The 17,142-nt window shown below is 30.2% G+C and overlaps 1 protein-coding gene across 1 annotated transcript; it reads right to left on the bottom strand.

Annotated features, from left to right (window-relative positions):
* Positions 1-3,418: 3,418 nt before the first annotated feature.
* Positions 3,419-6,949, bottom strand: LOC102599356 (polyol transporter 5-like). Its single transcript, XM_006365456.2, has 3 exons — positions 6,734-6,949; positions 6,107-6,469; positions 3,419-4,709 (listed from the first exon to the last, which is right to left on the bottom strand). Exons 1-3 carry the CDS (start codon positions 6,939-6,941, stop codon positions 3,580-3,582), a joined length of 1,701 nt encoding a protein of 566 aa, XP_006365518.1. The 5' UTR covers positions 6,942-6,949; the 3' UTR covers positions 3,419-3,579.
* Positions 6,950-17,142: the final 10,193 nt, after the last annotated feature.

Below are 17,142 nucleotides of genomic sequence, written 5' to 3'. Positions count from 1 at the left end.
TGAATTTATAAACCAAACCAAACCAATAAAAATAAGATTTTTCAACCTCAGGTTTTTTCGGATTTTTCGGGTTTTTTCGATAAAGTATTCATACAAACATATAATTTACTTGTATTTCAAATATTTCTTTAGTCCTACCAAAATACAACTATATAAGGTGTTTCTTAAGAAAATAACATAAAATATGATATGATTAATTACTCTAAAATATCCAACAACAAAAAAGGGAAAAATGTCTGAAATATATCCAAACTTTGACCGAAATTGCTGTAACAATACCGAACTTTGGAAAGGACATTTTTTACTCCCTGCACTATTTAATAGTGTATTTTTAAAGGTATATATGTGCCCACGTGGACATCATAAATATTACATCATTTTAAATAGTAATGTGTACACGTGGGCACATATATACCTTTAAAACACACTATTAAATAGTGCAAGGGGTAAAAGGTCCTCCATAAAGTTTGGTATTGTAACAACAATTTCGGCCAAAGTTGAAGTATTTTTCAAACTCCTTTCCCAAAAATATATGATATGATTAATGACACTAAAATATCCAACAACAAAATTATAATGAAATCGCGTAAAACAAATATTGTAAATTAACAAGTCATAATGAAAATGATCATAATTTAAAAGTACTAAATCATGCTAAAATTAAGTTTAATAAGTATTAGTTACATGACTAAATATTAAAGGAATTAAAATTAGATTATGTATTTTAATTGTCTAAACTTATGTAAAACTAAAGAACAAATATTCAATATTATTGTCATTCTTAGTGTTGAATTGATTTTCTTTTTGCATTAGTATTAATTTGATTTTGATTTAAGCTTTATTATAATTACCAACATCTATGAACTATAATCTTTATTGGACCATTAAGAATTCTAACTTTTCAACATGAAATAATATATTAAAAGATAAAAACTATGAAAAAGTATAAGAAATATTTAAAAATTATATCAAAGTAAATATTTTTACGTATAAAATAAAATTTTAAAATTATATATATAATGTCGGGTTGTTTTTTTTTAGTTGAAATCAAACCAACCCAAATATAATCGGATTTTTTTTCCAATACCAAACCACTAGTCGATTTTTTTTTTCAATTTGACTCAATTTGCAATTTGATTCGATTTTGTACCCCTTAATAACAACAAAGATGGTGGCGTAATAGGACCATGAAATTTGGGCCACAATTGGGCTAATAATATACATGCACATGGCAAGAGTAAAAGACTAGAGGACCACCAACATTTTAAGGCCTGGTTTTGACCAAAGTAAGCCATTAAGTAAGTCAATTTACCAAAATAATATGTTTTTTTGAAATTTTACAAAACTAGAATAAACGTATTTGGCAATAACGTTTTAGGTATTATTTTATTAAAAGAAATCAGTAACAAAAAGACAAAAAGCTGACGGAGTTAACAGACCTAAAACGTTACTTTCAAATACGTTTTATTAATTCGTTACTCACAGACACGTTTTATACCTAAAACGTTACTTTTAAATACGCTTTATTAATTCGTTACTCACAGAGATGTTTTAAGACTAAAAGGTTATATCTGATGTATCGTTATCTCTAAAGGCGAAATTTTCTCCATTAATAACACTCCCGACTTTCACCACCATCAACCTCACTAGTCACTCCCACAACTCCGCCGCCCCCAATTATTACGACGCTCTTCTTCCATATTTCTCCGACGACTTCACAAATAACCTCTGCGTTTCCGTAAGCAAAACTCTTTTGCTGGCATTTCAAACAGTTGTCGTCTTTGCTATGTTTGTCACTATAAATTTCCCACTTTTTCAAAAATTTCTTAAAAAAATATATTGAATTGATTCTTGGAATTTGACTTTCTTCCATAGATAGATTCAAATTTCAATAAGTGATTTCGATTAACTTGTCAGTTAGGTATTTGACCAACTAATTTGAAACTTAAATTTGAAATTTCTGGATGTAAATCTTACTAAAAGATAAGATTTCAATTACAAATTTGTAATTTCAGTTTCTTACAAATTAATTAAAACATAGTAACTTATATGTTTATATTTTATTTTTAAAAAATTCATAATTCCGAAGTTTGGATACATGTGCAGACACTCAGTTATGTTTTAGCCTCTATCTGTAATCGAATTCTAAAGAGTTCTTATGGTCAGTAACATTTTAGTCATAAAACGTGATTGTGAGTAACGAATTAATAAAACGTATTTGAAAGTAACGTTTTAGGTCTGTTAACTCCGTCAGCTTTTTGTCTTTTTGTTACTGATTTCTTTTAATAAAATAATACCTAAAACGTTACTGCCAAATACGTTTATTCTAGTTTTGTAAAATTTCAAAAAACATATTATTTTGGTGAATTGATTTACATAATGACTTACTTTGGTCAAAATTTCCATTTTCTCTTTTCAGCTATCATATCTAGCAAAGTTTGTGTCACTTGTCAAATATTTAACGGAACGACACGAAGTCAACGATTTTTTTATAGGAATCTCACATAAGTTAATAATAACATATTCAGTGAAATGTCATAAAGCAAAGAATGTAGAGAGTAGAGTGTATGCAAATCCTATTCTTACCTTTTGCAGGGAGAGAGAACATTTTCGAAAAATCCTTAGTTCAAGTGAAACAAAGCAAAGTAGAAATAAAAAGGGAAAAAGTCAAATCTCATAAAAGTTATGGCCTAAATTTCTTCTTGAAATAGACGACACATCTTTTAGTGGCAGGATGGAGAAGGAGAAAGTGGACGATGGGCCTGAAAAAATATTAAAAAGGTGAAAGAGAGAGTTTGTAAGTTGTAAGAAGACGCAGATGGTTGAGATTTTAGTGGTACCAATTAACCATTGAAGTGGCAATTTCTTAATCATCTTTTCTTTGATCTGCATTGATTCCAACAGTTGGTAGGTCTTTCGAGAGAATATGATCTTAGGTCCACCTTGTCCTCTTTTGACAACTCCACCCGCTAAATTTTCAGAACTATGATACATTTAGAGGTTGATGCAAAGCATGATCAAAACATCTCAATCGATCTTTGCTCGTTTTATCTTGTGCCTTTTCGTGAGCTCAACCAAAAACGTTATGGGACCTAATATTTATATTGTGTTGGTTTGCGAGTCAATTCCCTAAATGGCCACCAAATTTAGGCAATTGCCTTGAAATATCATTTGTGATTCATTTAAGACCAAAATATCACTCAACTATCACTATTTTCCTTCAAATATACTTGACACTTCAAAAGCATCACTCTCCTCCAAGGTGAATAGCTACAAACTCAATGCTGATCTCGAGTTTGGTTATTTGTTCTAAAGAAATTCAAGGACCATTTTAAGGAAATTTTTTTGGGTAATGAGACAAAAATGACATATTTTAAAGGCAGTTTGAGATAATTTTTACCTCTGTTTACACATCATGTATTGGTTTTGATAAATATTTGTCATGTATCGTACATGTAGTAGTTTTTATCCAAATTATCAAAAGTCACAACATATTGAAGTAGTAGTATGTACAAAATTAGGAAATTGTTGTCTCCTTTCATATATTGTTATTTGTCTATTATCCAAAGTCTCAAACAATCACACAACTATGTTTGGTTGTGCGGATACCATCATAAAATTTTGCATAGCTGGATTATTAGTACCCATCTGAATCTGGCCGTTATCGTTACTGTTTTTCTCCGTCTTCTTTAATTCTTTCAGTTCTCTCCCTCTCTCTCTCCAGTTCCAAAAAGTTCCAAACAATGTTTCCATTTCTTCTAGAGTCTTCCCTTGAGTTTCCGGCATCAATGTGTAGAAAAACACCCACGCCACCGCCGCTAATGCGGCGTACAAGAAGAACGCCGCTCCGATAGTTATCGCCTTTTGGAGGGACAAAAACGTCATTGACACTACTCCACTTGTTACTCTGTTCACTGCTACCCCTATGCTGCATCCAGTTGCCCGGAGCGTCAACGGAAATATCTCCGAACTGTAAACCCACGTTATCGGACCCATACCGATAGAGAAGAGCGCCACGTAAGCTAACACCATTGATATGCAAAGTGCTATTGCCCAAACTAATTTCTGTTCTGAGTGGTCGATAATTGTGAGGCCGGTGGCGAGAAGCACCAACGACGCCACCATTCCGCCGACACTGGTTAATAACAACGGCCGGCGACCGGATCTGTCGAGCATAAATGTGGCTACTAGAATGAACAACGTTTTGACTACTCCGACGGCGACGGTGCAGAGCAACCTGTCGTGATCGGACTTGATCCCGGCTTTTTCAAAAATCTTCGGGCTGTACAAAACGACGGCGTCGATTCCACTTGCTTGCTGAAAAAAATGGATTCCAACGCCGGTGATTAAAATGTGTCGGATGGCCGGCGTCGGGGAGAAGATCAATTCCTTCCATACGTTGTCTCCATTTGCGCGTTTCGGTACTTCGACAATGTCGTCGTTGCAGTTCTCCGGTATGCCGGCGGCTTGTTTGATATCGGCGAGTCTCAATTGAGCTTCTTGTAAGGAATCGGATGTTTTGTTGAGAACTCGCCGTGCATCGCCGAGTCGACCTTGCATAACTAACCAACGCGGTGACTCCGGCATAGCCAGAACACTAACGGCCAAGAATACAGATGGGACTGCTCCGATTCCGAGCATAAATCGCCAACTCAGGTGAGTTGGAAGTTTGGAGAACGCCACATTAGATACATATCCCATCAATATACCTGCCATTAACAAATTTATCTGAGTCTATTTGATAAAAACTAAATATAAATATTTATCACGTAAACTTCGATTTAATTAAAAAATATGTATATAATTTTATTTAAATATTTGTTTAATAAAATGACATGGTAGTATCTTTTCTAATACAGTAAGAATTGTGTTCATTTATAGATATCTTTTAAATCTCAACAACTTAGATTACTTTGCAATAACTTGTCACACTTTTTAAACTTCATTCCTGATAGATATTTTCAAAACGTCTTTATGTTACCAACCAGAACTTTATTAGAACAAGCAAGAATTTTAAAATAAAGAAATCTCTCCCAAGTCTTGGAATAAAAAAAAATGGAGAATTATATTATTTTTTATTTTAATTTATTTGATATATATATTGACTCGGCACAAATTTTAAAAAATAAAAGAAATTTATGAATCTTGTAATTTTAAATTAAAAACATATCAAATATATTTTAAATTAAAAACATATCAAATATATTTTATAATTTTAAACATATCAAATGGAAAATTCAATATAAAATTGCTACCGATTAGAAAACAAACTAAAATAAAAAATAGGTGATGGCACGAAATCTATAGTAATTACAACTGACAAAAGTAAAGATCTTTTTTGGATATTATATATAAATCATTTGAATCCACAAAAAAATGCCTTGAGAGGTAGACATTGAAGTTTTGTCGGACTCTTCCAGATCCCGTTAAATTTTGGTTGGGACTCTACAAGGTATGTTCAATTCTAATTAGAATTCTTTGAGGCTATTTAACTCACTCTACATGGTATGTTCAATTCTAGTTAGGATTCTTTGAGGCTATTTAACTCTAAACCCTAGTTCATGTCTAGATAAAAAATATTATATTTCCTTATATAGACATCTCAAATATTTCACAAACTCATAAAATATTCATAAAGAGATTAAATTAAAATCGTCTTTGAAAAATACACCATCCTCAAATTATGAATAAATATCTTATTAATTATTTTTTAATTTGTTGCAGAGGGATTCTACTGTCGAATTATATACAGTAAAATATATTTTTCTCTATCGTATCAATAAAATGATACGACAAAAACATGTTGTTTGTCATTACTATTGACTCAGAAAACGACAATTTCAACGTCAAATTCAAAGTCCCACGCCATTGGTTTCAAATTTTTTTCTTTTTTTTTAATTATAATTAAAAAATAGTACTAATAATTTCATAAAACATATTATTATTATTAAAATCTAAAAATAGAGAACGATTGTTAGATTGATATTTTATTAGTCATACTATCCATCTTTTTAGGATCATAAATCTTGCTCGAATGCGTGAATATTTTTACTATCCGTATATATAACTAAAAACTTTTAACTGTTAACTAAAAATTACCACGTACCGAAATTAATGAAAACTTCGGGGAAGGAAGTAAGAAAACCGCGAGATGACGCCGGCGAGACTTCAGCTGTGTAAACCGGGGCAACCATGAGAGCATACCCGACTCCGACTCCAGCGACGAATCGACCAAACATGAGAAAGGCATAAGTTGTAGCAAAACCCATCAAGAGAGCTCCGGCGAAAAAGATTCCGGCAGCCACCACCATAGTATACCGGCGGCCAATCCAATCAGAGGTCCGACCGGCGGCGGCGGAACCAAAGAGAGAGTAAACATTGAGGATTCCGACTAGAATCTCTACTTGGACATCAGTAATATGGAGATCTTTCTTAATATAGATAATTGCTCCACTCATTACACCAATATCTGCATGAACCAAAAAGTTATAAAATCGTTAGAAACAGATTTAAAATTTAAACTTAACGAATAACAATATTTAAGTGTTTTAGTATTAAATTCGATATATATTGATAAAATTAGTGGCATAGAATTCAATGATGATAAATATTACTGTCAAATAATAATAATAATTTGAGATAACTATTTTCGGAAAAAGAGACAATTAATTTGAGTACATAGGTAATAAATGAAGTAGTATGTAATAAGAAGGGAGAAAATGAAAGTAGTTACCATAACCAAGCAAGATGGATGACAATGAAGCTAGAAAAGTACAAGCTATTGCATATTTGTTTGTTTTTGGCTTCTTTGGTGGATCAAAATCTTGAATTCTAGCTACCTGGTTTTGTTTATCTTCCTCCATTGTTGGAAGAGAAAAATTAGCTAGCCTGAGAGAGAAGGTATAGTTGGGAAGAGTCACCCAAGAGTGTGTGGTCTTCATCTTTGTGTTTATCACACACCTCTATTTATATACATAAAGGGCCCCTAATATTGACCTAATATATGTTAAATTATTGAGCTTATGGGGTCCATTTTAATTTTGGTTTATTGGATCTTTATACTTGACTCGTTTTTCTAAGGTGGATATGATTTTTAAATTTGATTATAGCTGATATTTATGTTTATTACTTTGAATATGTATAAATAAATATTAATTAAATATTTATAAAGTTAAATAAATGGACATATAACGTTGTACTTAGCGTCCTACATGTATTATATATGAGACGTTGGGCATGTCTGGTGTGTGTCTACTTGTTCAATTTTATAGTACAAGTTTAAGTGTTTACTGAAGCATATATAAAGTTGAAAGTTTTAAATGTTAGTCGAAGTCAAGTTAATTTAACTACAACAAGCTCATTATAAGCACCAGATGGTGTGATCGATATCAATTCTATTTTTACCTTTAAGTAGATATTTCGAATTTAAATCTTTATGTTAATATTTTATTCCTCAAATAGAATTATACAAAATGATTTTGAATTAATCGTACTCTAACATGAATAGCGAATGAGGGAGAAACTCAAAAAGAAAGAAAAAAACAAGGTCATTACATATTATTGTTCGTTTTGGTGATGCCGACATCCAATTTTATGGTCGGTTTACACTTAACCACGTCGATCAATTAATGACTAAATTATCTTCTTAAGTACTACCATATATGGAACAGCAGAAACATAATTAGGAACAATTGAATTAGCTAATTCGATTGTTTGATGTATATGCAAAAAGTACTAAGTTTATACTCCTACTGAAAATTTTATCCAAAAGTTCTGCAGAAAGATATCAAAACTCTTCCTTTCATAGAAATGATGCGGATAAAGAGTACCCAATATAAAATCAAAAAGTGAATCTATTGAAAATCAGAAAAGAGTTACTTTACGTAGAGTCCGTTTGGATTGACTTAAGAAAAATAGTTTTTAAATTAAAAGAATAAAAAGTTAAACTTAAATAATGTTAAACAAATAAAAAATAAGGAAAATTTATTTTTGGTTTTTAACATATTGATCATCATTTTATACTTATTTTAAACTTAGTCAAATACTCCAAAAGGTGAAAATAACTTAAAAAAGGTTCTAACCAATTTTTAAGTTAATTCAAACATACTCATAAACTCATTAATGACAAAGTGAATTTATGAGAATAATTAGGCAATTTGACTGTTCTTCACATAATCGTTAAAAAGACAATTTTAAATTACTACAAAAAAATGGAAAAGAATTTTACTTATTAATCAAACACCTCTAAAAAAAGATGATTAAAAATACTTTTGGTTTTCAATTTATTTTTTTTACCTCCAAATGACCAAATCGGTTGGCCAAACAGCTCCTTTTTTTTAAATTATTTTTTAAGGCCAAACATCTCTAAGTTGGACTCATTGGTCATTTAAAAGGTTAGAAAAGTCAAAGGAGAGTTTCCTCCATACCTAGGAGGGCATTTTAGTTTTTAAAATGAAATATTGGGATCCAATGAACCCTCATCCCTATCCAATTCCTTCATTTAGGCTAGCTAGCTGCTTCCTTCTGTCATTATTTGTCTTTGATTACTATTCCCATTGTTTTTTTAATTACTTTTTTTTGGTTTCCGACCTAGTGTCAGAGTTCGTGTTGGAGCTTCAATTAAATTTGGATCGTGCATTGCAAGACCCATTTGAGGATAACACTCTCAACAGAATTTTCACCATACTCAAAACTTGAAGTCAAGATATCTGGTTAAGGATGGAGCAGTCTCATCACTGCACTACCACAATCTATGTTCGTTTTTTAATTACTTACTCCTTACAACAACATAGAGATTTATTATTTTATTTGTGTATTTTATCAAATCAAAATAGATCTATTATTTTTATAATAGATTTAGTATTTAGATAACAAAAACTATAGGTGATAGTGGTTGGAAGTTGTAGGGGATGTAGGATAATGGGGATGAGAGCTAGGGGGGATGGGGGGCGAGGATGAGGTATTTTGGAGAGTGGAAGGACAATCACTGTGGAATGCGATTACTAGTGAAATCTGTTTTTTCTATTTTCATTTGGAAGATCAATTTCTCTTTTTAAAATTAAAAATTAGAAAACTTCTTTTCTGAAATTTGTTTCCTTAATTCGTACGGAACACAACCATCGCACAAGAATTAAATTATTTAGGAGTACTCTCACATTTTGTAAGCACTAAATTAAGTTAGTATTAATTAACTAAGAAAACAGCTAAAGCCATGTGCTAATTATAATATGATGCTAGATTTAAATTGGATAATTTGCAACTCCTAACTTCTTTATATAAAGTAGTAATTGTTTTTTAGAGAAAAAAAAAAGGAACTGCCTTTAAAGCATGGGAAACATGAATTTACATGTCATAATCTAATAATCTTTGAATAGAAATGCCACATATTTTGAGAAGAACAACATGATATACCACTATAATGAAGTCATTATCAAAACCAATGAAAATAACTTGCACCATATTTTTAAAAATGAGTACATGTTATAATCCAACTTAGTTCTAGTCATTAAGATTAAGGGGATTCATTATCCTAAGTTCGGTGATGATCTTATGGAACGAAAATAAATTTAATTAATTTTGATACATGATTCTTCATATTTGAGTATCTTTTTGAAATATTTATTCAATTTTCTTCTATTTAATTTGTAAGTAACCAGAAAAGATGAGATAAAATATTAGTTGCAATTTTCAGTAGTAGGTATTCTTTCACGGAACACGCTGATGATACTTATCCATAGTTTCTTACATTATTTCAGTCAAGAAAAAAGATTATGTGAATATTATTATATTACAATGTTTATTTATTGGACCTAAGTATAACTTAGGAAAAAGGTAAGATCCTTCCTTTTTGTTCCATACTATGATGAGTCAATAAGTTGATGTGAAAAATAAGTCTCTTTTCTTTTATTAGCAAAAGAAATAGAACAGTGAACTAAACGTTAGTAAAATAGATGAAACAAAGACCCCTACTCTTGGGCCACTTTCATGTTATAAAAAAATAATGACTTTTTAAGATAATTATTAATAATTGAGTTATTAGAATATATAGTGACTACAACTTTAATAGTAAAAAAGATTTAAATAAATAATTTTATGAGATAATTATCAATAATTGAGTGATCATATACGAGAGTTGCTTTCCAAATTGAAATAAAGTCAAATTAATGATTGCATCACGAAGAAAGAAATTTTGAAAACATGGATGATAATTGTTGATATGTTTGGAGTCAACACTGATGGGCTTGATATCTTGTACTGCTTAATGAAACAAATGCCCCACACTCATTTCATTAGAAAAGTCCTTATTATATTTAGTTATATATTCACACTACAACTTGTTATATTTTCTTTTTCATTTTTGTATATTATAAAGTGCATGTGTCGATGAAGAGAATAAAATATACGCAAATTTTATATATGCATACTTTTATGTGGTTGAGTGCCCCCAAATGTGTGTCAACAAGTGTCTTAATGTATGGCGATGGGATAAACAAAATTATCCTATGTAATGAAATTAGTTATTCCTGCTATATATATGTGTAGTTTATTTTGTTACAATCGTATAATTAGTGAGATTTTATCTCGAGATTATTATCTTTATCCTTCCTGCCAAACAACTCCTTCATAATCTAACTGTTTGTATTTTGTTAAAATTCTTGAATGACATGAGATATAATTGGAATCTGTAACTCTTAAGTACAAATATCGAGGTATATTTGATAATATATTTTTGGCAGCTATGTTTCTCCACTTGCTACTCAAGTTGTCAGCAATTATCCAAGTGTAGCCAGTATTATATATGGCCATTGTTGAGCTATATGCTATATACAGTATATACATATAGAAATGCCAGTTGTTATACCTGGCTTCCCCGCAACTTCTCTTTTAGTTATTTTAATTTCTTAGCTTTGATATTATTATTGTGATGATGACAATTAACAAATATATTCCTCTACTATACTTAGGATGTGTTTGGTATGAAGGAAATTGAAATATTTTTGAGAAATATTTTTTATTTTTACTAGAGTAGAAAATAATTTTTGAAATTGAAAATATTTTTTAAAAACAAACTTATTTTTTTTTGGGTGGGGGGTGGGGGGGTGAAGAGATCAATGTGATTATGTATGCTCTCTAAGAATAAGAGTCTCACTAACCTAGAACGTGGCACTAAGGCTCTGGTGGCATCCAAAAGATCTTGCAACTGCACAGCAGTTTTGAGCTTTGTCTGTGCAAGTTTGAAATATTAATCATCTAAGACATCAGAAAAAAGATAAAGAAAAGCAGTTGTACCATGAAAGCAAAGAAGCACCTCTGATCTAGGTTTACCGCCATTGTATTTTAACATCAAATTTAAGAGTTTTTCCTCAGTAACCTTCAACTTCACTTTTTGTTTTGGAGTTCTATCACCACTGTTACAGTTGAGAATGGTTAGGTAAAGGAGACAAATGGATCTTGCCAGCAAGGCTAAGAGGCATAAGGAGTATGTCTTACTGCCGAACAATTGTAACAACACATCGTAGTTCCTCTGCTTGTCCAAATGTGCCAATCAGCCCACTTCCTTGACGTGTTAACCCCTCAGAAGGCTGAACTGGTTCACTGACTTTCCATGGTAAAATTGGTGGGATTGTCGATGAAAGATGTGGAGCTTTTGCATCTAGAAACATCTTCCTCAACACACAAGCAGCATCGTCATAGTACCTTTATTTGGCCATCGTTGCAATAACTATCTTTTAGAACAAATCATATAATGCACAAACTGAAGATAGTACCAGTCATATAGCTGCTACTATTGTAATTATGCTAACCATACAGATTAAGTGATGTCAGTAATGATATAATATGATGATACACCAACTACACTAACACCAAAAAAGTAGGAAAGATTAGATTGGAGTATATGTCTCATTTAATTGATATTTGAGGAAACTGAAGAAACTTACTTGTAAGAGTTCTTCACAAAGCTCCAGCCATTTACATCACAAACATATGAACGCCCCTCACTACGCAATAGATCGAAGCCACAAACCTGAAACGAGAAGGGTAATTTCATTGCTTAATTCTTAGGGCACACAGATAAAACAGCGATAACTTAGTCAACATTATCAAAGAAAAGAAAAAAGGGAAAATTAGCTTGCGTAGTAGGGGGGGTCGAGGGTAGGGGTGTTAAAATGAATATTTGAAGTTGAAAATATTTTTTAAAAACAAACTTAAATTTTTTTCTTTTTTTTTGGGGGGGTGGTTGGGGGCTGGTTTGAGGGTAGGGACAAAATAAATTGATTTTTTCAACAAAAAAAATTGTAATTTGAAATTGAAAGAAAGTTTTGGAAAATGTTTTCCTTAAGTTTTGAAGGGAAGTCATTTTCCTTAAATTTGAGGAAAATGAGTTGATTTGGAAAACATTTTTCAAAACATTTTAGCCCAACCAAACATGAGAAAATGGAAAAACATTTTCCGACAAATATTTTTCTTCATACCAAACACACCCTTATACCTTTGACTTCAAAAAAGATTCTTTAGGGGTTTGGTTAAGACTATACTCATCCCCTTAAGACTCAATCGCATCGTAGCGTTTGTCATTTCAACTAGATTATGACATGTTAAATGGTCTTCATTCTCTAATAAATTACGTTTTTATTTCGATTTATTGCCGTTCATCAAATCCTTTAAATATAACAGGATTTATGATTGAAAATCACAAAGACTTTTGTGAGTTATCATAATATTTAAGGAATCGATATCTCTCTTTGGCACTCAACTACTGGCTCGTTTGGTGAATCATCTGACAGAATATTCAACTATAAAATTAATTGTTTTCATTTTAAATATAAATTAAATATGGACTAGTAGACCCACAGGGGATATTTAATTGGACAGGTGGATATTTTTTACTAATAAATGAACAGACACAAATCCATAACAGGACTTCTCTAAATTCAAAGATTACTACAATTGCCATTATTATTATTTTAAATATCGAATTAATATAATTTAATTTTACTTTAAAAATTAGTTAAATTAACTTTTGAAAAGCACAAGATAATTAAAAGTGGACAAAGCAAATATATATTACATGAGTATCGCAACTAGTCTATTTCACTGTATCTTCAGTTCACCAAAATGTGGAATTTGTTGTCTTGTGAGTCAATTCAAAATAATCTATTCATCAAAATCATGACTCATCACATATAGAGAACTGGAAAATATTTCTCTATGTTGCGTAATGCGTGTTAGCTGGTGGTAAACGAAACGGTCAAGTTGAATATGAGCAAGTCAAATATTTATTGGTGTGTGTTTAATCATTAAACACGTAATTTTCAATGCAAAATATATACTTATGTGTATACATATTAGATATAAATTCATAAAATTTAAATCTTGAATTCGTTTTTGATTAGTTCGAATATGGAGATAAAAAGGATTCGTATATGGGGATTAAAAAGGGTATCAATTTTTTTCAACTGTGAAAGTGTAAACCCACAAATAAATGAATATGTACATGAGAGTGATTTTTAAATGGATATTAGTGAATAGTTAAATGACTTATGTGTGACGGAAACAAATAATATACGGCCTTTCAATAATATTGAGTACCAAATAATTTTTCCTTTTTTCTTGGTCAAAGTATTGACTTCTTTTTTCCTTAGTTGCACGTAATTATATTAGAACCTGAGAATCTCTTTAAAATACAGTTTAACTGATTTTGTAGGTTATTCATAAAAAAATTTATTTTATAATTTACTTTTTATAAGAATTTTTTAATTTTAGATACAAGAGATCAGAAAAAAATAATTTTTTTTAATTCAATTTGTAAATGAGACCAACAAATCTTATTTTCCTTAGAGATAAAAACGGAGATGATAATAGCAGAATCTTTGAAATATATGTCCACATGAACAATCCGAATTAAAAATACTCTGATCCCAATAAATCAAGCTTATATACTCCACTTCTTATAATTAGTAAATCATTTACCTAATAATTAATTACTAGTTAAGTTTTCTAGTTAACCAATTCATGACTTTCAATTATTGCTGCTTTCTGATCTAGTTAGTTGGATATAATTATAAAATTATGGCTGCCCACTTTCTGGCAAGTTAGACAATTCAACTTCTATAAATTATGATTCAAAAGTAAGATTAGTAGGCTAACTATACAAATTAAAATTTATGTTAGTCCATTCGTGTTGATTTAGTGTCGATAAAATTGTGTAAAATATCAATATATTTCAAATTTGATTTAAATACTTTTACTGTGAACGTTTTAGTAACTCCAACACGTCTTTGATATAGTTGATTTTTAATTTTGTCTCAATTTTATAGTACTGTTCGTATCTTGCAAAAAATAATTATTCAAACATATTGTGGTTTTAGAAAATTTAAAATGTATTAATGATCTTTTTTCATTTATATCCTAAGTATTAATAGAGTGAGCATTTATTGGAGAAAAAAATTGATATTTTGTCAAATAAATTATAATCAAATCGATTATTAATAGACCAACACTAAGCTCCTGTTGGGTTGTAAATAGCCTGATCATAAAAGTCTATTATACGCGACCTGCCCATGCATTAATCATAGTACTATAATAAGTTGAAGTCAAGTATTACTAATATTAAAACTCATCAATTTGACGAGTTCATGAAAACACCATGATTAATACACCAAATTCATTTTTAAGAAATTACCATTAGAAATTAGGACTTGTCAAATCTTATTCATACAATCAATTGTTAATTGAAGTTATAAATAGGAGTCGATGTCCACATTCCTAACCTTTTCATGCTTACGTCTAATTAAACAGTTTCTTGTAATTACAGGCTGTTAGGCTGTTAATAACAGCGACGTGCCATTATATATTTATAGATTTTTTTAATAAAAAAAATAGTTAATGAAATGCTATAATCACCCGTAAGGGTTATCGAGTTGGTTAAGTAGGTGATCTTCAAGGTTTTGAGTTTCCAATCCCCATCATGCTTTCTAGCTCGGTAGAGCATGTCTCACGACATTTTGCTTGGTGTGGTTTAGCCTCTGTAATTTGCAGACTATTATACTGAAGCGAGATTTATCATGTACGAATATAAAGAATAGCGACTGTGAATTTTCTTATCACCGACAAAAGAAATGCTAAATAAAAATCAATCAAGTCTCACTGGTTTTACCTATGCCCAACGCATAGTATTTCTGACATAAATTAAGTTAAAAATTCACACAAGAAAATATGTTAGTTATATAATTAATTTATCAATAACTTCTAATTCATTTGACGCTAAAAACTTATAGCTAATTAAATAATCTTTTTATAGTCCATCACTAAATGAAATTAACATGATTTTTTTTTTTGCTATTTAGCTGCAGTTTTTTGTTTATTGCTAACTAATTCTTTATTTTTTTAATAGAACCTGTCTGTATCAAAAATATTTTGCTTTGGACTATTTGGTAAATCTAACAATTAGTTATTGTACTTTCACAAAGGTTGTTTTACTATAATAAAAATTAGGAAATTATGGCTAATGTTGTGAATCTTTGACCAACTAATGTAGCCACATGCAATGAATCATTTATTTTCTTACCCTAATTAAAAAGTATTTTAATTAATTGGGGACAAGGATAGAAAATGATATTAATTATTGTGAGTATTAATTACGTATCAAATTGTGGGCAACAATAATTCACCAAAAAATAATGCTTAAAAGTCCACTTCACGTGGCTTTGAACATTACTATATTGCTGCAGATTTTTCTAAGTCTTGCTGCCAACTTTATTATCTTGTCATATATCATAAAAAATACTTTTGGGGTTTGATTTAGACTGCCAACAAATTACGAAAGAAACAACGATAACATAATTAGTATAATTTCACAAGTTATATTTGTTTAAATATTAAAGTAGAACATATGTGGATTTTATTCTTGCGAGGTTAGATAGATTATAATTTCCGATAGACCCTCGATTCAAAAGAAATGAAAATTTATGTAATTTTTTTTTTAATATTATGTTTAGGGAAGTAAATTAATTTGATGGCTTACATTTATTTCTCAAAAGTTTATTATACACAGGATTTTAATATTAGGAAAAAACAGAAACCTTTGTTCGACATAATAATCGATGGTTGCATGTTGATAGACTGTACATAAGTTGTATACAATAATCAAATAACAGACGCGACAAATTAAATCATGCAGAGATTTTAAAATAACGTCTATATTGTCTGTTTAGTATACTTTTTTTAAATAAATAAGTTTATAAATAATGATATCAGATGCTCAATCTTTTATAATATTGTTGGTTACACTTATCTGTCAACAAGAGTAATACTACTATTATTAATTCTACGAGTCAAAAGTCAAATATGATGTACTAAAGTCCAATTTGGTAAGGGCCATATAGTGTTGACTGTTGCAAAAGATCTCAAATTATATATCTTCATGCTCACCATACGTATATACTACACACTTTTTGGACTAGTCTATTGCCTTATTTGACTTCGGGCATGGATCAGTTTGTGCAGATCTTAATTATTTTATTAAATAATTGCAATTTTCTATCAAGACATACATTAGTGAATTTACCTGATAAAATATACTTAAATATTTTTTCATCTCATATTAGTTGTCCTTTTTTTGGTTACAATTTCTTTATTTTTCATGCCCCAAAAATTGCTGCTTTTATGTAGGAATGTCATTCACTGACCATTTTTTAATCTCATCTTTGAGAAGTAGTCAATATCATGAGGTTTCATATTTCAAATGTGTTGCCCAATTATATCTGTGAAATTTAAAATTTTATGACAAGTTATTTTTAATAGGATAAATATGGTCCTAAATACCTCAACCAACTACTTTTCAAAAATGTATAAAGTGTATAAGTTGTGTGTATATATATACACTCTAGGATTTTGGACTTTTAGCCCAATAATATCAAGCTCTTGTTTTTTTAGAGCAACTTTCACATATAGCAAACACAAAAATTATATTTGTATGCTATAGCTATAGTTTGCATAATTGCACTCCATAGCAAACTATATGTTTGCTATGGCTATTAATATGTATATTTCGCTATACATATATACAAAAGAAACAATTGTATAATTTGTTTCGGTATACATATTCAAAAGAATCAATTGTATAATATGCGTTTGTATAAA

This window comes from Solanum tuberosum, unplaced genomic scaffold (genome assembly GCF_000226075.1).
Source record: "Solanum tuberosum cultivar DM 1-3 516 R44 unplaced genomic scaffold, SolTub_3.0 scf00555, whole genome shotgun sequence".
Classification (NCBI taxonomy): domain Eukaryota; kingdom Viridiplantae; phylum Streptophyta; class Magnoliopsida; order Solanales; family Solanaceae; genus Solanum; species Solanum tuberosum.
Note: the sequence above shows the minus strand (reverse complement) of the source record. Positions and strands in the feature narration are given on the sequence as shown.

Coding starts and splice junctions, on each gene's coding strand:
- LOC102599356 (XM_006365456.2), bottom strand. CDS start 6,941: ATGAAGACCACACACTCTTGGGTGACTCTTCCCAACTATACCTTCTCT. Junction 6,470..6,733: donor ATCCATCTTGCTTGGTTATG/GTAACTACTTTC, acceptor TGGTTCATGCAG/ATATTGGTGTAATGAGTGGA. Junction 4,710..6,106: donor CGAAGTTTTCATTAATTTCG/GTACGTGGTAAT, acceptor TGTTAATGGCAG/GTATATTGATGGGATATGTA.